The 22,231-nt window shown below is 41.3% G+C and overlaps 2 protein-coding genes across 2 annotated transcripts in view; both read left to right on the top strand.

The window, feature by feature from the left end:
* CTSD (cathepsin D) overlaps positions 1–4,985 on the top strand; it is a 28,241-nt gene extending 23,256 nt beyond the window's left edge. Inside the window, exons 7-9 of the mRNA XM_063289330.1 lie at positions 1,310–1,454; positions 3,129–3,227; positions 3,797–4,985. Coding sequence (XP_063145400.1) covers positions 1,310–1,454; positions 3,129–3,227; positions 3,797–3,967 — 415 coding nt within the window. The 3' untranslated portion in view covers positions 3,968–4,985. The remainder of the gene's footprint in view (positions 1–1,309; positions 1,455–3,128; positions 3,228–3,796) is intronic.
* A 3,594-nt stretch (positions 4,986–8,579) lies between these two features.
* Positions 8,580–22,231, top strand: part of IFITM10 (interferon induced transmembrane protein 10) — a 30,595-nt gene continuing 16,943 nt past the window's right edge. The window contains exons 1-2 of the mRNA XM_063317852.1: positions 8,580–8,732; positions 10,249–10,656. Of these exons, the coding sequence (XP_063173922.1) occupies positions 8,580–8,732; positions 10,249–10,656 (561 nt within the window). The remainder of the gene's footprint in view (positions 8,733–10,248; positions 10,657–22,231) is intronic.

Below are 22,231 nucleotides of genomic sequence, written 5' to 3'. Positions count from 1 at the left end.
AGTCCCTGAAGTTTTCTTGGCAAGGTGTTTCAGAAGTGGTTTGCCATTGCTTTCTTCCTAGGGCTGAGAGAAAGTGTGTGGCTGAAGGTCACCCAGCTGGCTTTGGGCCTAGGGTGGGATTAGAACTCATGGTCTCCCAGTTTCTAGCCTGATGCCTTAACCCAGCTTTTCTCAAACTTTTGACCCTGGAGGAACCCTTGAAATATTTTTTGGGCCTCGGGGAACCCCTGCACATTCAGGCTCAAATATAGCCAGATGTTATGAAATTATTATATTCATTTCATATGTAGGCCTGTATATATGCATTAACAGTGTTCTTAAACTAAAAATAAAGAATGAAACTCACCTCTTTAATGTGAAGTTGCCTGAGCATCAGAAAAAGGAAACAGACTGCCGATACAATATCTTCCAACAAAATGGATACGTGCACAACTTTGGCAAAAAGTGCCTGACCACTCAACCCACTACAGCACAACTAGCACAAACTATGAAAAGGATAACACTACCATACATCAAAACATCTCAGAAATGACCAACAGACTATTACAGCCACACAGCATCACCGTAGCACACAAACCAACTAAAGTCCTCTTAAACATCTTAAGCAAACCGAAAGACCCAGTAGCCCAAGAAAAAAGGAGTCACCTACAACATACAGTGCAAGGACTGTAGCAGCCACTATGTAGGAAAGATAGACAGAAGACTAGCAGAGCACATCCGTGAACACCAACTAGCAGTCAGAAGACACTCTTTAATCTCCCAAGGTATGGACAGACTCAACCATAGTTTCATTCAGACAAATCAGCCATCAATAGGCACATAGAGATAAACCATATTTACACACCATTCAAAAGCGACAATTATAAACCTAAGAGGAAACAAAAGACCAGAATGCAGCCAGCAGCCAGCACCTAGATAAGCAGGGATTAACACCAGACAAACAAGTAGAAAACAATACCCCAATCAAGGAACTACCAAGGAGAAAACCACATGCCCACCCACACTGGCAGGGCAAGCTACTGCATATAAGCAGGAAGCAAACTCCACACTCACCAGCACTGATGATGTTACCTGGTCAGGTAATGAAATGTCTGCAAGCGAACAGCCAAGCTCAGAGAGCACCAAGGACTCCACAGTTCAACCCTGAGCTGCACATATCCTCTTCTACTGGAACATGTGCAAAAGCTCATGCTCTGCATATAACCTTCTAGTAAATTTCCAATAATTGTATTCAGTGCAACTGTGCAAGGTTTTGATTTTTTGTTCTTGTGTTGTTAAAACAAACACTGAAATTCATCTTTCCTTACAGGGTTGATGTTAGCAATGGCCTGACTGTGTGCCAGGATGGCTGTGAAGCTATTGTAGACACAGGAACCTCACTTATTACAGGGCCTGCTAAGGAAATTAAAGAGTTGCAGAAAGCCATTGGAGCTAAGCCAATCATTAAAGGACAGGTAAATACAAACAGGAATTGGGGTATTGTGGTGGTTCAGATGTTAGACTGACTGACTTATTTGTGTGTTTGTTTATTGATTTGACTTTAATCTCACTTTAGTCAGACCTGATGCTAAGCACTAGTCCTTTAGAAAAACTATAAAGAACAATAGAAGGTTCTTGGCAGAAACAAGATGATAGATCTGCTAATACAGAAGAAACTCTGTACTGAGTAAAGACGTGCTAGGCTGCATAAAACACATAATCTACTTGAGCAACTACAGAGAACATAAATATCGGCAGTATATATCAGAGACAATAAAGTTAAACATGCAGTAAAAAAAAAGCATAAACTCTTAATTTAGATTTCTAACTAAACTGGCTCACCTGTTCCTTAGAAACAAATGGATTTCATGGAACATAAGATTTCTCTTTGCTTCCTGTGGATTTTCCAGATTCTTGAAGCATTACATTACAACCTTTAATCAAAAGCTCAGGAACAGTATTACCTTAGCAACTTTTCCTGTCTATATCCATTTTCTCTATTGACATTAGAAGACAAAAAATATTTTCTCTTCAGAAGGGGAGGGGTTAGAGGAGATTCCTTTGGCTACATGCTGAGCTCCATGCCACAGTCAGAAAAATTCTGCTTGAGACAGAATTGTTGATTCCACCTCTGGGAAGTAGCTATAAATCTTATGCCAGATGGCACCCCAATTATGAGTGAACAATTGATCAATATTTCTTTGGTCAATGACCAGCAAAATTTAAAAGGACAAAAAGTAAAACTATGAGTGATAAGAATTCACGGATATGCAAGGACTGAACAAATACAAGTGGAAATTCATACTGTGTATGGGGCTGCCCTTGGAGACCACTTGGAAGCTTCAAGTAGTCTAAAATGCAGTGGCTTACTTACCCAGCCATGTAACATCACTGCTCTGCAAGCTGCTAATGAGCTTCCAGGTGCAATTCGAGGCGCTGGTTGTTACCTATAAAGTCCTTCATGGCTTAGGGCCATATTATCTGAGGCACTGCCCATCTCCCAGTAAGACTGGGCAGAGTTGGAGTGCCTTCAGTCAAACAGCGCCATCTATTGGGACCCAGGAAGTGTGCCTTCTCTGTTGTGACCCCTGCATGCTGGAATGATACCCTCCCCCCCCCCCCCCCCCCCCCCCGATCTATGTAGCTGCCACCCTGAAATGTTCAGAAGTCTTTAAGGGTTTGGCTGTTCTTCCAGGCCCTGGGGTAGGGTGTTTGTGGAGCCCTGTTGGTTATGTTTTTTTGTTTGAGAGAGTGTATTTGTCCAGATGCATGAGATCTTCTTTCTATTGTTTTCCTTTAATTGTTTCTTATTTGTTGTTAATTCTGGCCAATGTGTCCTAGACTCTGAAAATTTATCTCCAGTGAAAATGAGGTGCATTGAACTAGTATTTGTGAACCTCTCATCTTTTATTTTTTAGGCAGCCTTCCTCAACCTGGTGGTTCTCAAATGAATTGAATTATAACTCCCAGCATTCCCAGCAGAATTACCAGTGGGGGTTTCAGATACATCTAGGGAGGACCATTTTGAAGAAGGCTATCTTAACTACTAGCTTCTATCACCTCTCAGGAGAGGGGAGGATTTTTCTCCATTCTTAATAACCCAGTGTTTGCCCACATCAGGTTCTTACTCTTTGTTGTTTTGTTTGCAGTACATGCTCCAATGTGATAAGCTGTCTACGCTTCCCACTGTGTCTCTAGTGCTGGGAGGGCGGTCTTATGATCTTACTCCAGATCAGTATGCCTTAAAAGTAAGTTCCGTAACATTTCTGGTGTTCTTCTTTTTCTTAACTCCTACCAGCTTATTTTAGGCATATTTTCTGTGTTTTGTACCTAGTGATAGTTCTCTTGGGCCTGTGCTGAATTGGTCATTCTTGTTTGAGAAGATAGTGGGGGCTCCAGAAAGTACAATGGAGTAATCCCAAGTATGTTTATACACTGAGATAGGTCAGGAGTAATGCTGAACAAACATTACATATGAGTTTACAAAGAAAGCTAGAAGAACTTTTGTGTTATTTTAGTGTTAGTTGAGAAATCTGTAGTAAGAGAACTGTTTTCATGAAGAAAAAATTATTAAAATAGCATTTTCAATCCTTGAAATAGGGGAACAAAAATATGATTTTTCCATAAAAACTCTTCACATAGTTATTAAAAATGTTTTGATCACTGATTTTCTGTTACACATATTTTTTAATTGGACACTATAAAGCTTTAAGTTCACGTTATATAGATTTTGCCATAGAATTAATCCTTTACAAAGGAATAACATTACAGAACAAACTATCTTATTCCTTGTTTTACTTTTTCTCCCCCTCTGTAGGTTACTGTTCAAGGAGAAACTCTTTGTCTGAGTGGATTTTCAGGCTTGGATGTCCCACCACCTGGTGGGCCTCTTTGGATTCTTGGTGATGTTTTCATTGGGCCATATTACACAGTATTTGATCGAGATAATGACTCTGTTGGTTTTGCAAAGTGTAGCAACAAAGTGTAAAAGCAATTAATCACTGTCTTCCACAGTTTCAATACAAATGCACTCCCAAGTACATCGTGCTTTTATATTGTGACTGATTGTATTCAGAACAAAATCAAGAAAGTAAAAATGAGAGGAAATGTAAATTTTAATTTTTAAAAGAGAAAAGTCACTACTGATCGTCCAAAACTTACTTGCCGCCATTCTGATAACATACCATATAAAGGCTCTAATAAAATTCTGAATTCTGGGGAGTCCTAGTGTTATGTGTACCCTTCAGATTTCTGGTTCTTTGAAGCATGATCCTTTCATACGTTTTTGAGCATAAGTTGTTTTGTGTAACCAACTTTCTGTTTAATGCCCACCCTTCCCAAAATTATATATGCTTTTGGATACAGTTTCTTAGCTATTCTCCCATCATATATGTATATATGCATATATATACTATATATGTATGTATATTGCAGTTGATCATTGAAAAGTTCTTAACAGTTGAGAAGTCACCACTAAAATTGCATTTGATCCTCTATTTGCACTGTTGGATATAAAATATATATACTGGCTGTATCTCTGTCATCTTGGAAGTGTGGAATGTGACAGAGGGTTCTGACTTAATACATTTTATAAAACATGGTTATAGTTAGTAGAGAATACTTGGGAAATAGCCATTGTAATGGGGAAGGTAAAGGTATCCTTACGTGAAATGGCCATTTAGCTGAACATTCCCCTACTCAGGTAGTATGTCTTGTTTGTGAATATTTTGCTCTTCAGTTTTCCAAACTTTTTGTACTTCCTAATTTCTTTCTGAGGTATGAGAACAGACACTGTGATGTGACATTTCCCAAAAAGTACTTCACGTAAGGATTTATGAGACATTTTGGCTCAGGTTAGTTTTGAAGAAGTTTGTAATCTGTCTTTCTTATTAATATGACACCACAAGTTTTATTTAAGAAAGGTCAAACCGACCATTGCATTCTGTTGTGAAGAAGAAAAATATTGTAAGCAACTCCGCAAAACACATTCAACTCTGAGGAATGTAGTGTAGGGAATGAAATTCTGTGAATAGCTCTATCCAAATCCTTTTTGCATAGATTTCTATATCAAGTGTTTCAGAAAAGGAGCAATTTCTGCACTTGGTTTTGCTTTGAGCCTGACAAGTCATATGAGCAACTATTGTAGAGCAATGAGACTTGATAGATTACAGAGCTGGAATGTTGTTAATACTAGGTTGTGAACAAAGAGCCTTTAGTTAATCTGAAATGTTTCATAATACTTGAACCCAATCATAAGGCTCTGAGAAACCATGGACAACAGAACAAGAGATTAAAACAGGGTTGTTTCGGGTAAAGCCAATACCGCTTCACTGAAGATGCTGTTCTAAATTAGATGAGAAAAGGATGGAATTCAGGTAGATAAAAGAAATCAGGAAATCAGCACATCTTTATGAACATACTGCATATCTTGCAGATGCTTTTCCTGCCAGGAGCTGAATATTTTGGATACAAATAAGCAATTACGATGCTGGTGTAGAAGGCTCTGAAGATGTGAAAGGGTGCCCATCAGGATTTCTTCTGTTTTGTTAACTTCTCATTAGATCTGTTAGCAAGAGTATACCATTAAAAACATAATGTTTATAAACATGTCGAAGATACCTTAGAGAAATAATTACAATATAGCATGTTCTGAATAGTTCTAGGATTATACCCAGAACTATTCAGAACATGGTGTAATCTAGTGTTCTTTGAGCTCTCTATTTAATGCCTGCTTAAGAAGTGATAGACCCAAAGTTGTTAAACAGGCCCACGTCTCAAACTTATCAGATGCCTGATTTTGCTTAAAAGAAAAGAACTGTATAAAAAAGGGTCTTAAACATTCATGCAAGGGTGGGATTGAATGAGACCCCCCCCCATATTAAAATATATCAGACACTCAAACTCATTAGAACTGATGGATAGGCTGGCAATGTTACATATTGCAGCTTATGGCAGCAGTTAATGTTGGATGTGTAGAAGTCTCTCCAGTGCCAGTAGCCAAGTCTTGACCATGCTGACTGGGATACTGGAAGTCTAAGCCATTGTGTCAGGTAGGAGAAAGCTGTTGTATAGCAGAGCCCACATTCTCGAGAACAAAGTCCACTGCATCTTATTGGAAATTGTCTTTGTAAATTTGAAATGCAGATTGTACTGCTGGATTAGTCGTTTGCTGCCATTCGTCTGATGGCTCGGAGTATCCTCTTGCTTGTTTTCTCTTTCTAATTTATGAAATGCTATTATGCTTGCCTGTTCAAAAGATACAATCTGCTTCATAGCTGTTCTCTTCTCAACTAGTAATTGAATAAATTAAAAATAAAAAGTTTTCATTGCCACATCCTATCATGTCATTCTTTAAAAAGTAGTCTGGGGGAACTTTAAAGGGAGTACATGATTCAGTGTGAATGCTGACCTGATTTATATGTCATACCAAATGATACTGTAGTTGGTTGTTGTTGTTTTATCATGACATATGAACCCATTCCCAGAAAAAAAAAGACTTATTTTTGAAACCAAGTTTTGTTTTATGAATGTGGCTCATTTTAAGCTTGGCTTGTTAAAATGAATTCAGAATCCTGATTTAATCATTCTGTTCCTGGTCTGCCCATTTCTTTTTGATACTGGCAGAAGCAGTGGTAAAAAACTAGGAATTGACTGAACAAGCCGCAGTTAACTTTGTTCATTATGGACTCTTGACTTTTTCAAACCATGATTAAATTGTGCAGACTAGTGTCCAAATAAATTCAAAGCAACGCTAATTGCTTTAAAGAAGGAGAGCCTTGTCTGCCATTGCCCCCGCCCTGTGGAACATCTTGCCCCCTGAGGTGAGGTTGGCCCCCAGTCTCCTGGCCTTCAGGAAGAGCACCAAGACCTGGCTCTGCCAACTAGTTTGGGGTTCCAAGAGTGATCGGCAGCCCTGGGGGTGGTTGGTGGCTTAAGATGCTCTCTCCACCTTTTAGTTTCCCTCTTTTATCTTCCTCTATTTTTTTGTACTTTTTCTATTTTTATAATGGTTTTATAATTTTTATTTGTAAGCTGCCCAGTGTTGCTTTTATAGTGAGATGGGCAGTGTATAAATTTAATAATAAAAAATAAATTTAAAATAATAATTCAGACTGAAAAGGACAGCTCAGTCCTAAGAATTAGCTTAGTCTTAAGCATTTTTAAATGAAAGACCACCTAAATAAAAGGATGTGCTTAAATATGTGGATGAAACAAGTAAGCAAAATTCAAGCTCACTGTTAACCAACTAAGGCATTTGTACAATATGGGAAGTTTGATTACAGTAAACTTTCATTAATGTTTTTGTGATCTTGTGCGATCCCAGCCTGTTTATGTACCATCACAATCTGCAAGACTCCTGGCAGTTCATACCAGTAAAATAATGTAAACAAAGCAGGATTTAAGAAAATAAGTTACTCTGCTTTGACTCTGCAAACTTTTCTTCCTGTCCAGCTCTATGCAACTCCTAACGCATTCCAGAAACCCTGTACTGGGCCCTGTATACAAGGCTGGCTCAGTCAATCAAATTAGAAGCTGGGTTTGACCGTTCCATTTTCAATTTAAGATTACAAAATGGCACTTAGATGGCTTATTGTAAAAAATGCAATCTTGATATTGTACTTCTATTACAAGTAACAGTAGTTTGAAAATGACATTTTCCTCTCCAATTGTTCAAAAATCAAATGACACAGAATTATATGAATATTAGATGAAAAATTGAACAGATTCTAGATTAGCTTTATAAGCAGGAGCTTCTGTGTTTCATCACCTGGTGAATATATTTTACTGTTTAAGAAACTCTTATTTGGTATATTATAAGTTTCTCTTGGGATGAGAAATAAAATGAAATGCAATTTAAAGATCCCTAGATAATTCTACTTACACATAATGGTAGCTACCTCCCTTATATGCATACCTCATTACTACTAATAACGAGGTATTGTTTCTACAAACTTTTGTAAAGGCTACAATCTAACTACTTAGGACCATTATGGCCACTGCGGTTGTGGGGAGGCAGGACTTCAGAGTTCTTTTGTTCTAGATACGTTTCATAGGCTAACTAGAGACTCCACTTGCTGTGGTCCTACACATCTGGAATCATCTATAAGGCCTACTGTGTTTCCCCAGCTCCTGTTGATAAGGGGAAGCATTGCCATGTTTCGTTATTTATTAACAGAGAGTGTCCAAGTGCAGAGGCAGCCTGTTGAACTTATAGCAGGATACATTCGATCTTTTTCATATTTATTAACACTCAGTCAAGGTCGCAACGCAGTATGTAAACTTTCAAGTTCTTCAGAACTTTCTTCATCCAAGACTGGAAAGGAAGAGACCCCTCCTTCAATAAAAGTGTACATGATGGAGGAAAGTTGATGTTCAAGCTATGGATGCACGCGCGCGCGCGCGCTAACGCAGCCTATAGCCAATATTGATTCGATTCCCATCCATGCCCCGTGACCAGAGCGCGAAGAGCGCTTCTTCCCCTTCGGCGCCCAGTTGTTTCTCCCGGCCTCGCTTCGAGATTCTTCCCCCGACCCCTCACTGAAGGGGTCGCGATGGTCGAGCGGGAGTGGCTAATACTTGTTCAGCGTTGCTAGCCACGCATGGTGTACGTGACGGTCCAAGGGCAGCCTCAGGATGACCCCGTCGCCTTTTTTCAGCTTCTCGAAGCCCTATCTAATAAACGTCGAAAGCCCGGGGCCAGGAGATTCCTGCGCTGTCACATGGCAGGTGCGGGAGGGTTGCGTTTCCGGCAGGTAGGTGAAGGGGGGGGGGGCGCTTGACAACTGTGGAATTTCTTTCCCCCCAGAAGAAGGTCGCCGTGTGTGCGTGCGCGTGTTTGAGAGAGGGAGAGAGAGCACGCGCGCACATGGAAAGAGCGCGCTTGGCGAGGTGAAAAGGAGCTTGACTGCCTCCAGGTTCTCGAGAGCGGGTGCGCGCACGCCTTGCCCCGCTTGGGCTGAGGCAGAGAGAGGCCGTTTGACCTCTTTCCCCGCCCGCCCCTCCCTCATCGCCTCCACTAACTCCAGTTGCTAAAGAAGAGACAGTGGCGGTGCTGAGCTGGAGATGCAGCACAACTGCCCGCCTCCCTCCTCGTAAGTATCCTCTCGCCCTGCTCTTCTGGACGGACGGAAGGACGGCCCCGGTGCCTGTGGGTCTACAGGCGGGCTCCGTTTCATAATGGCAAAGCTGATGGGATAGGCGAGAAGGCGCGCTTCTTTCACTCTTACCCCTCCTCTTCTCCCCGTTTTTTCCTCCTCCTCTTCCTCCTTTCTTCCTTGCCACCCCCGACCGCGCGACGTTGTCCAAAGGGAAAACTGCTGACAGGTGAAGAGGGGGTGGGAGGGAAAGTCAACCAGAAATTTAGCCAAGATGAAATGCTCAGCAAAATGGGCAGAGACCGAGAGGGGGAAAGCATAGGAGGCCGGGCTTCTCTGTCGCAGCTGTGCAGTCTGTTCCAGGAACAGCCTGGCTTTCATCTCCCATCCGGCCGGGCAGCTTCGATCCTGATGCTGGCACGGGGCAGGAGAGCGCCACGGAAGAGCTGGGCAGAGTGGAGGAGAAGGGTCGGAGGGAGGGAGAGGTGGGGAGGGGAGCACCGGAGTCTTGTGGCAAAGGAGGGAGTCCTTTTCACCCTGAGTCCACACGTGCCCTCCTCTTTAGAAGTGTTCTTCCCTTGTCCAGTTTCTAGATGGGGATGATGATGATGAGTCAAAACCCTTAGGGATGTGAAGTGAGTGACTGATGAGAGAATTGCTGTTGTTTTTGCCGGACAAGACTGCAAAGGACTTTGGGGGGGGGGGGGGGAGGAACAGGAAACCAGCAAAGCAGAGGGGGAGAGAAAGAGAGGGCTAGGGAAGGCTTGTGATGATGTGCTGCCTTTCCCAGGGAATTAATGAACTCCTAGCTGTTCTGTGTGGGAGGCAAGGGAGGGCAAGCCAAGCCTACTGCGGAGCTGGGACGCCCAGCTGCAGGGAATCCAGGAACTGTTACCCTGCTGCATGCATTAATGCCTGCTCGGTGTGCCAGAGAATACTCCTTTGTGGCACATGTGTTTAAACAGGGTCCTCTCTCTTTCCTCCTTGCCTGGAAACCCCTCCTTTCTCCCTTTTTTTCCTTGCTGTTTCTCCTCTTCTCCACTACCCCTTTTCTATTTCTGGTTTCCTGCATCCCAGTATTTTGTTTTTATCTCTCACATCTTTTCCCTTCCTGGCCCTCCCCACTCTCTTCATCCCTATCTTTCTCAGCGGAACACACTTTCCTGGGATATAGTTGTGTAAGCTGGGGGCTGCCATCACGGAGAGACCACAGGAACCCCCTTTGGGCCCTCCATGTCCCCTTGACGGGGCTTTCTGGACTCGAAGACCCCCTCACGCGCCCCAGCAGGGGTGCTTCGCCTGCATCTCCAAGACACCCCCTATACAGCAAGGGTCACCTGTGCTGTCTCCATCTTCTGCTGTTTGCCTGATGGAGAACAAGAGCTGCAAAGGGGACAGCCTGAGACCACCGGTCCAATGCAAACACTCCGTGGAGAAGAAAACGATGACTAATCCCACTGCTGTAATTGAAATCTATCCAGACACCACGGAAGTGAACGATTACTATCTCTGGTCCATCTTCAACTTTGTATACCTCAATTTCTGCTGTTTGGGCTTCATTGCCTTGGCATATTCTCTGAAAGTAAGTATGAACCACAACCCTGTATGATTAAGTTTGTTGGGTTCAGGCCCATAGCTGGTGTTAAGTCTAGATCCTTTTAGCAAGACTCAAGTAATTGATGCTAATTTACTCCAGTTTGGAAACAAGAACTGTCCCTTGTTGCATATTATCAAGCAGGGAGGGGGAGGAAATGTATCTTATATTATTAAGATGGACATTCTCTAATGGGATAGTTTTATTTGTGAATTCAGGCCTGTGATCCAAAAATATTATGAAAAGGAGTGCTGCTGGTTGTTGATTTTAGGGGGGAGAAAATAACCTGGAGGCATCCTTATAGGGGAAATAAATAATATACAGACTACATGGCTACAATAAGAGATTATATTGCTCATTGCAATTTAATTACCTCTTTCAGTTTCATGACTAACCAGGAAGATAAATTAATTTTACAGCTGGTAGGTTGTAATGGTAAGACCAAGTTGGGTGGGTGGGATTTAAGTATAGATCTCCTAGTGGGATACAGATTCTTCATGCCACTGTCATCATGCCACCATCATCAGAAGCCATTTTTATATTATTCTAATGCCAATCCTTTCATCAGTTTTTATACTGCATTTATCTTTATACTAATCATACAGAGTGGATCCTCAATATTTTTATAACAAAACTGTAGTTTTCAAGAGAATCCACATTAGTACAGGGATTTTGTCTTAGGGCCAGGGATTCTCATTAACTCTGCTCTTTGATGAAGCATTAAAGAAGTTGCTTTATATAGTCAGACAATGGCCCATCTAGAAATGGATCCCTCTGGACTGGCAACACTGTTTAGGACATCTCTGAAGATTTCGGGAACTGAACCTAGATCTTCTGCATGTAAAACATGTGCTCTGCCACTAACCTACTCCTCTTTAGTCCTTCCAAACTTTTGCTGTATGTATAGAAAAAAAAAATTATCCGTATGAGGGAGATGGGCAGTGATAAAAATATGATAAATAAATAAAAATAAATAAAATAAATTATCATCTTAAAAGGCAGGAATATTGTAGGTTCTATACATTTTTGCTACTCATCAAATCTATCACTCTGGTTTTGGTCATCCAATAAAAAGTTTTGTATTTAATGGTCTAATGGGAAAAGTTGCTCAAGATTAGGACTGCCAGCTTGGGTTGAAAACATTTGAAAGACCATTAGAGGGCAGCTGACAATTTCAGAAAACATCAACCCATTGCTACTGTCTAGTGGTCATCCGGAGTTTTGCACTACAGATCTGATAGCCCTACATAATCAACCCTAAACCCATGGCATTGGATCCTGATCTTTAGGAAAAAAACCTTTTTGTTTCTGGAATTTGAGCAGCTACCAATGAAAAGAACCCTTTGAGGAAAAAGAGGAGCTGCAAATCATAAGCAAAGATTTGTACTTGTCAGCTTCTAATGCTGCCTTTGGGAGGACCTCTGAATCTCTTGAAAGACCATGCTGCTCACTCCTTAGGCCACCTTCTTCCTTGGGAAAATAAGAATAGGAAGAGATGGAAAAACAGCTGCTGCTCATATCACCCAGGCAAAGAAGAGGCAAGCAACATTCCCCTGGGCCTCCTAAACTACAAGGTCAGAAACAGAGACGTTCTAGGAGAACTCCTAGTTAGAATAATAGAAGCTATGGGAGGTATAGATGGACATGTGTTACGGACCAGCAAGGTAGATCTGGAACTGCTTTGTTTTAAAATGGGAAATTAATAAGCCTGCAATCAGGCAGTTCACTTAAAGGGAACCTGCAGTCTGTTCCATAGTTATAAAAACTCTTTGGCTTATCGGCCATTACAAAACAGGAGATGGTGTCAGTGCGAGAGGGGAAGATCTGGCCACACAGCTTCTCTAGCCTGTATCATATTTTCTAATGTAATACAACCCTCTAAACAGAGCAAACCTGCTGTAATTATTTCTCATAACTGCAGGAGGAATATGAGACAGATGGACTCCAGGAATTTCACTGCTGAGTGCAGCCAAAAAGCAAACTCTGATCATCTGTCAGTGATCTCAGAATGGTAGCTCCCCCCACCCCACCTCTTTCTTCCTCTTTTTGCTCCTTTTTAATAAACTGGAATGAGAAGATGGGGATGGCCTTAGAGAGGAGTATATAACATATTTCACAGGCAGCATTTACACTATTTTGAGGGATTTATTTCATCCCAGAAACAGATCAATTAATTGCCTACATCCAGCAACTGTAAATTCTGCAAGAAGGCAGTGAGATCATTTCCAAGCTAGCTGTACTCTCTCTCTTTAGCAGTACAAGCTGGTTACCCCAAACTTGATTTAGATCAATGGGTTCCAATGCTCCTAATTTTTTGCTGGGTGGGGAGGGGAAAGGAAGAGGGAGGCTCAATGGTTGGCCTACATTCCTCAGTTGCATTACATGTGATTAATCTGCTTTAGTCTCTTAAAAAGAGATTCCAGGAGGTTGAGTGCATTTAATGTGCTCAGCCAACAGCTGTATAGACTTAGCAGGGTAACCCCAAGATACATGGCTTACCACCAGCATCCTTTGAAAGCTGGCTTTGCATCCTGTTTTGTATTGCCTTTGAAAAATGCAGGAAAGTCATTCTGATCATAAGATCTCTTGCTCCCAGTTTAATATTGCAGCTCCTGTTTTTGTATTATTATATACCTTAACTCACAAATTCCTTACATGACTGTGGCAGTCCTCTGTGGGTGGATGGATGGACACGATACAATGCTCTTCTTATAGCAATAAAGGTAAAGGTAAAGGTTTCCCTTGACATCAAGTCCAGTCGTGTCCGACTCTAGGGGGCAGTGTTCATCTCTGTTTCAAAGCCGAAGAGCTGGCGGTTGTCCATAGACACTTCCGTGGTCATGTGGCCGGCATGACTAAACGGAACGCCGTTACCTGCCCGCCGAAGCGGTACCTATTAATCTACTCACATTTGCATGTTTTCGAACTGCTAGGTTGGCAGGAGCTGGGACTAGCAATGGGAGCTCACCCTGTAATGTGGATTCGAACTGCTGACCTTCCGATCGGCAACCTCAGCAGCTCAGTGGTTTAACCCACAGCGCCACCGCATCCCTTTCTTATAGCAGTAGAGAGTCTTTATTGAGTATATAAAAATACTGCATAGCAAGAATCTGTACTAAGGGAGCTGGATAAATTTCTCCCCCCACATCAGGTTTATTTTTTTTTTCCAAGTACCATCCCAAATTGTAGCAGGTAACTGCATCTAGCTAGCCTTGGCTGAGCCTGAAAACTTAAGCAGGTATGGGTCTGGTTTGTACATGGATGGGTGACTGTCAGGAACACCCAGAAAAGCGTAGACCAGACTGGACAGTTGAAAAAGAAGGCAAACAACTTCTGTATCATTGCCAGGAAAACAACATGGATATATCCACCGTGCTCACCAGGAGTTGAGCTCATCTGCAGAGTATTATGGTAGGGAGGAAGGAAGCTATTGATAGTTCCTTTTTGTGACCTTTGCTAAGTCCTTTGCTAAGTCTGTGCAGCAAACTGGGTGGCTGTTTCTAACATCTTTGCCAGGGTAAGAAATCTGAAGACCTTCACTAGTAAAAGTCTGACAAATCTTCAAGAGTCTCTGCCCAAAGAGCTTGTAAGAAAATTGAGTGAAAATAGTTTCATAGACATTATAATACTTCTAGCAAAGGGACTGTGAGAATGGGAAGAGCTTTTGCATTTGTGATCCGCTTAGAAAACAATGTGTTTATAAAAACTGATTTTATGTTGAATTGCCTAGATTATTCAGTTATAGAATTTTTGAATGACCTGGAATGATGGAAAAGCAAGATTACATTTTGCTATAATCTAATGCTTATCAGCATAGACAACAGGCATACTGAACAATAATTGTGCCCCAAAAGTGGGGTTAGGTAAAAAAAAAAAAACCATCTAAGCAGGAGTGGGAGAAGATAATTCAGTACTTATTGGTAGATTTCTAGGGATTTGCAGTAGTTCAGTACTATCTGGCTCCCTGTTATTTAACAACGACAACAACAACAATCTCTCTTGCCCTAAAACATACTGCTAAAATGAAGACACCTGAGAGGAGGGCAACAAGAAAAGTATTTGGTGTGCAGAGGCTTTGAGTTCCATTCAGTTCTGACATCAAAACAAATTTGTGGGTTCTGAATACATTAATTCTAAGTGTATTTCTTTTGCATCAAGCTCTGGATGATGGAGTTTTGGGAAATGGCAAAATAGATTCCATAAGCCTTAAATGTGTTCATCCATGCTCCAAAATGTGATGGAAATAGCTTTAACTTTTAACCCACGTTCTATGTATTCAGTATCATTTGTTTTCAGGGCACAGAGTACTGTATCTGTCCTATAACCCTGTCCTTCACAGTATCCCTTAATTCTTCATTATCTTCCAGTGGATAAGGAAAGGAATGCTAACAAATTGGTACCAGCACAACTGCTACTGAAAACAGGACCAATAACTATTTTATATTTGGTTAAGTTTTCTCATGTGCAGCACCTGCTGCATAAAGAAACCTGAGATGATGTGGAGAAGATGAGATTAATTCTGCCATTTCTCTTATCCCTTTTCAGCCTATGGATAAAAATACTGCCACTTATTTTCACCCAGAAGTTGCCATTCTATTGGGCAGGAAATCCTGCCAGTGATTGAAGAAAAGGGAAGAATGATGGGACTTTGAGTGGATTTCTTTTGTGAAAAGAGCAGAGGATGCTATCTCCTGCCCTGAGTTGCCATTTTAAAAAAAAAATAGCCAGCATCTTGATCAATACCATGTGACTCTGAATTGCCATTGTTGATTTCCCACAATGTCCCAGAGCAGATGCAAGTAGAAGTTAATATGGCCATTCAAAACTTACCAGTGCTGTTCTTCAGAGAAAGCTGTTGCCTACAATATCTGCCACTACCAAGTTCTACCAAGACCCACCAGAGATCCCTTAATTGAGGATCCCATCAACTGGAACTGATTCTGCTGTGGATAGTGTTCTACCAGAAATATAGCCTTGGGGAGAAGTAGAATATTTGACAGTGAAGAATAGCAAATTAGAGTAGTTTAAATAAATAAATAAATCCCATTATGAGAGTTTGCTAAAATGTGGCAAGCAGAAAAATAGATTTTTATGTGTGTGGAGATAGACTTTTGATATGTTATGATAAGGGGAAAAGGTATCAGAGTCATTATATATGTTCTGCAAGGGTTTTTTCTAAGCCTCTAGGTGGGAATTAATAAAGGCTAGCTGTTTAGTAGTAGAGAAAATGAATTTTGCACATACTGAGATACATTTGTTTTCATGTATTCTGAGGCTCATCAGGAATAACAATCCAGTTGTAGGGCTGATGAACTCTGGTACAAAATAAGTCCTGGCTTAGGCACTACCATTCCTTTGGGACAGGTCTTCTACGTTCAAGATATGCATATACAGGTATATACAATACTAGACAAGTCCTATGGTTTGAATGCCGCCCAGCAGCCCTGTTCAAGATTACCCGATCCCTTTTGGGGAAAGGGGACCTAGAGATCCATCTTCAGGGCCAAGCTGAGGAGATTTCCAGGCATCTGCAGGATAAAATCACTCAGATCCGCTCCAAGTTGGACTCTGAGCGTGAGGTAGTATCTGGGGAGATACCCGGGGAACATTCTTGCCTTGTTATCTGGGAAAAGTTTGATCCTCTTGGGCCTGAGGAAGTGGACAGGATCCTCCGGACTGTAAACACCACCACTTGCCAATTAGATCCATGCCCCTCCTGGCTGGTGAAGGCAGCTCGTGAGGGGACATGTGGTTGGGTCCAGGCGATGATAAATGCATCCTTGAGAGAGAGGGTATTTCTGGTAGCCTTCAAGGAGGCGGTGCACCCCCTCCTCAAGAAACCATATCTGGACCCCAGCATACTGGACAATTTTTGCCCAGTCTCCCACCTCCCCTTTTTGGGGAAAGTAGTTGAGAAAGTGGTGGTGTTGCAGCTCCAGAGGATCCTGGATGAAACGGATTATCTAGACCCCTTTCAGTCAGGTTTCAGACCTGGTTATGTGATGGAAACGGAATTGGTCGCACTTATGGATGATCTCTGGCAGGAGCGGGATGGAGGCAGTGCATCCATCCTGGCTCTTCTTGACCTCTCAGCAGCTTTCAATACCATCAACCATGGTATCCTTTTGGGTCAGCTCAGGGAGTTGGGGGTGGGCGGCATAGTCCTGCGCTGGTTCGCCTCCTTCCTCCAGGGCCAGTCCCAGTCAGTGTTGATAGGAGAGGAGAGGTCGGCCCCACAGCCACTTCTTTGTGGGGTGCCGCAGGGATCAGTACTTTCCCCTTTCCTTTTTAACATCTACATGAAACCACTGGGCGAGATCATTCATCACCATGGGATGAGGTATCATCAGTATGCTGATGATACTCAATTGTATATCTCCATCCCGGGTGAAGTAAGTGAGGCCATGACCACCCTTTCCGAGTGTCTGGGGGCTGTGGGGGCCTCGATGGGGAACAACAGGGTTCGACTGAACCCTAGTAAGATGGAGTGGCTGTGGATTAATGGCACCTCGTGTCCCAGGAACTTGTCATCTTTAGTGCTGGGTGGGGTCGCACTGCCCCAGACAGATCCGGTGCATAACTTGGGGGTCCTCTTGGACTCACGACTCCTGCTCAAAGAGCAGGTGGCAGTCGTGGCCAGGAGGGCCTTTGCGCAACTTTGTGTTGTGCGCCAATTACGCCCTTTCCTCGACTGAGAGGCCCTCCGAACAGTCACTCATGCCCTGGTCATCTCCCATATAGATTACTGTAATGCACTCTACATGGGGCTACCCTTGAAAAATATCTGGAAGCTACAGCTGGTCCAGAATGCGGCTGCGTGGACAATCTTGGGTGCTCCAAGACTTGCATACATAACACCTTTGTTGCGTGAGCTCCACTGGGTCCCAGTTTGCTTCTGGGTCCAATTCAAGGTGTTGGTTATCACCTTTAAAGCCCTACATGGCATGGGACCAGGATATCTGAGGGACTGTCTCATCCCTATTACATCGACCCGCCCCATCCAGTCATGCAGGGAGGGCATGTTACGGGCCCCATCTATAAAAGAATTCAATCTAGCGGGGTCTCGGAAGCGTGCCTTCTCTGCTGTAGCTCCCGCCCTTTGGAACATCCTTCCCCCAGAGGTGAGACAAGCCCCCTCGCTCCTGGACTTCCGCAAAAGATTAAAGACCAGGTTTTGTAGGCAGGCCTGGAATGGAAGGGCGAATAATTACACCTGGGGATGGCTAGCGCCATGAAGTGATCCAGAGGGACCTACCACACTGAAGGTCTGATTAAGATCTCTTCGCCATGTAGATTTTATTATATTTATATTTTTATTGTATTTTGTAATGGTAATGGTTTTATATTTTAATCTTGTTTTATTGTAAGCCGCCCAGAGTCCCCCTGTTGGGGAGAGATGGGCAGTGAGTAAATTTATAAAATAAATAAATAAACCCTCAAGTGAGCACGCTAGCCCATGGAGTGTGCTGTTACTGCTTTTCCGGGTATAACTTTGATAAGCTGATAGTCACGTGACTTGCTTGCTCAGTACCTTCCTATCAGACCTTTGTCTTGCTTCAGTAATATTATTAGCTTCCTGAGATTCATAGCTACAATAATAATTTCTTTTTCATGACTTGCAACATCTGGTTAGTGTGCTGTTCACTACCACTCAACCAACTTTGTGGGTAAATGTTTCTGAAAAGCATAGAAAGAAAAAGTCCTAAAGGAATGGGGAACGCTTATCAGAATTTATACTCATATTGTGTATTTTGGAAGTTTTCAATTTTGGCACCCCCTAAAATTTGATGCCATAGTCAACTGCCTGGGTTGCCTGGGGCTAGAACCAGCCCTGGCATATAAATGTTTTTTGGAAGCAGGAAGATTGGGGAACCATATGGTTTTAATGAAAGCCTGACATTGACAGTCCTTAAGCCACTTAAAAGTGAAGCTGAAGGAAAGCTTTCACATGTACAATCACAATTGAGAATGGGCTAACTATACAAGACAATTTTGGATATATGTAGAAGGAGCTCCAAAGAAATTACCCAAAACTCAAGAAGGGGATGCCAACCTGTACTTATCAAATGGAATTTTGAAAAACAAAGGAAGAAAGAAATAATCTAGAATGATCATCTTTTTCATTCTAATAATAACAAATAATAAATGTGCAGAAGATTTAGAAGAAAAATTTATTTTTAAGGAAAAAAAAGTCCAAAGGTCCATTATATTTTGATGCAGAGGAGTAAAGTAGTGTTTAGATATAATTTTGGTAAAGTTAAAAAAGTTGAAGATACTCAGCAAGTTTGCTTTGGTTAAATGTCATTTGGATATAAAACCTATTGGGAAAATAAATGTTAGGAATCCTCCTGAGAAAAGTAAATCATTACCGAAGTTTTGTCAGCATAACAGCTCTGAAAAAATTTTACTCAGGTTGGCAAATATGAATGGATCATTAAGTCAGGTCTGCCAAACCAGACAAATATAACTATTTGCTATAACTGAGAAGTAAATACAATAATATGCTCTGTATACACTAAAAAACAATATAAGAAATGTTAGCAGGGACATGTGCTGGACTAGACAACTTTTGCATCTTCATGCACAATGGACTGTTACGATCCATTATACATTCCACATGGCATAAAGTTGGAAGACTTTTTTAAACAGTAATTCCTACAGAAAGCCGTTAAGGCTCTTCTATCTTTAGGCTCTGATTTTATAGGAGAGGAAAAGTTGGGGAGAAATGGAAAAATGCAAATATCTTTTCAAAAATACAGAAGGAGGCAGTGTGACAAAGGCTGAAGGCATAAACATCTTTAGGACAGAGACAAGAGCACAGGAAGCAGAATCACATGACAAATAGCCTACAGGAAGTGATAGTATCAGTTTTGAAAAACTAAACTATGTATAGTAAAATTTTAATTTTTTCAAAATTCTTGAGGTTATGCAGACAAAGTTGTAAAAAGTGGTGCTATCTCCCAGCACCATCTTCACTTAAATATATTAGTTAAATGGTATAGAGAAATATTTTTAGGCATTCTGATGGCAGGGTAGAGGCCAACAGTGCATTTATATTTAAGTTGCCCTGAAGGTATAAAAGAATTTTATCAATCAAAAGCATTTTGATTGATGTGTTAGATTTGATAGGAAGGCAGGACAGAAAGCAAAGGAGAAATGGAACATGTTCCTTTTGGATCCTCTACTGTATATTCTTTTCTAGTTGATGTTTCCAAGGTAATTATCAAGGGCAACACCATGGTGAGTATATTGTGCCATGGTGAGTAACTATAATGCCTAATGAGAGAGAAAGAGAGAAAGGATAAATTAGTAATGTCACATTTATAGCTGCCTAATAAGTTTGTTTTCTCAGCAGATGGAATTGGCGTGGCAAAAGCATGTTTGTACATTCTGTAGATGCAGTTGTGGGGCAAGGAATATCTTGATTAACAGGATGACATTTCCATCATGCCCTCTAAAACCTAGCAAATGTCTATGTAGGCAGTAAGAAATGGGACAATTTTTTTAAAAGGATGTGCTTCTTTTTGGCAAATATCAACAATTTTAAAAATGGAATATTACTTTAATTATTACCCTAAGTCTAATTTAGGCATCAGTAGCAATCACCCAATTAGAGTGTCAGATAATAACTGAATGAGCTGTTAAAGACTAAGTGATTATAGATTGATCATTATAGATAAGTTGCTCATTTCACTGATTTCAGTCTGAAACATGACTTTTCAATGGCCACAGTTTAGCTTGTATTCAGTAAAAATTAAGGGTGAATTCAATCAATGAGAGACCAAGTGACTCACAGGAGCCAGAAGGAAGGGTAAGGCAAAGGTTCCTCTCCAAAAATGAAAAGGAATTGCAGTATGTCAGCAACTTCAACTATACTGCAGTTGAGCCAGAGATAAATCAGCTCAATTGTCCAATACTGCTGCCATCATTGAAACATGAGGTTTTAGAATCTGCTTTCAGACCGACAAAGAATCCTAGTGTGAAAGTAAGTACCCTCAGTATGATGTGTGAACCCAGTCCTGTGGTGTGCTCAAAATGGCACCCTTCTTGATCTTGTAATGATGCTAATCCTATATTTCAAATCTAAGCCTTTGCTTATGCTTAGAATCTGTCCAATTGCTACATTAAAGATAATTTTTCTTCCAGTATCTAATAAAGGAAGGGATCAATTGTATATATGTTTGGATCGCATAGTTTAATACTTAGAGGATTGGCAAAAGGTTAGACAAACGGCCTTTTGGTCACTTTATCAAATTAGGGCCATACCTAATGGTATGACTTCATTAGAACTGCACCCCAGCTAAGTGTGTGTAGCCACCCTTCTTAATATTGTACATTCTGAATGTGCTGGACTCCAACTTCCAGAGTTCCATGCTGGGAATTCTTCACAGTCCAGCCCCTATTGAAGATCCCAGGTTAGGAAGGGTTTGTATATAGCAGCCTTTCTCAAACTTTTGACCCTGGAGGAACCCTTGAAATATTTTTTCAGGCCTTGGGGAACCCTTCCACATTCAGGCTCAAATACAGGCCACAAGTCACAAAATTATTAGGTTCATTTCAGGGGTAGGCCTGTATATATGCACTAACAGTGTTCTTAAACTAAAAATAAAGAATGAAACTTACCTCTTTAATGTGAAGTTGCCCAAATTTGAAATAATTTTTAAAATAAATTGTGATCTCCCAGGAAACCCCTAGTGACCTCTTGCAGAACCTGAGGGTGCCACGGAACCCTGGTTGAGAAACCCTGGTATATAGGATTCCAGTCTAAATTATGCCAGTGAACGATTCCTTGTCAGGGCAGATAACAGCTTCAGAGAACATTTTTCTTCAGCATTATATTTTAAATTCCTCTTCCCTGATGATAGTTATTGACTCCTGTCCCAAATAATGGTGTTTGTATTTTGCATTAAACATAAAGACGCATTCAAGTTTCATCATATGAATGATTTACATCTGAATGTGTGAACTGCCTCCATTGAAAGGCATTGTGTCTGAGATAATGATTTTCTCTTTTTTGTTTTGGGGCTTTTTTTTTATTCACAGCATATATGTCATTTCTTCATGCAGTCACTTACTGATAAGCATGCATATGTGAACCAGCTACTAAATTCTGTCACAGATAAGAATCAAGCTTTTTAGGTTTCTGGGAATTGTGGCTTAAGACAGGAGCAACACCCAGTGCAAACTGGAACATGCTGGGTAAGCCAAAGCCTGCTACTTACTTAGATAGTCCAATGGGATTATTTCTTAGTAAGGAGGTGCTTATAATTACAGTTTTGGTGAATGTTATCTTTCCAGTTTCTACTCTGAGAAATAAAAGAGTTTGCAGCCCTTTGGCTTGCAGATGGTTGGCCAGCTGGCAGCAAGTTCTTAATGAAGAAACCCAGCCAGCAAGTTCTCATAATTTTACCATAATTCTTTGAAAAACAAAGATTTGTAGAAATTAAGAAACCTCAAGCTTGTCTTACAGCTAGCAAAGTAAGTATAGACAGGTGAGTCTGGGATAGTGTTCATAATTGCAAACTGCTATAATTTCAGTAACCTCCTGAGATCAGGAGTTAAG

The sequence above is a fragment of the Candoia aspera genome, chromosome 1 (assembly GCF_035149785.1).
Source record: "Candoia aspera isolate rCanAsp1 chromosome 1, rCanAsp1.hap2, whole genome shotgun sequence".
In the NCBI taxonomy this organism is placed as follows: domain Eukaryota; kingdom Metazoa; phylum Chordata; class Lepidosauria; order Squamata; family Boidae; genus Candoia; species Candoia aspera.
This window is presented reverse-complemented; position numbering and strand designations above follow the sequence as displayed.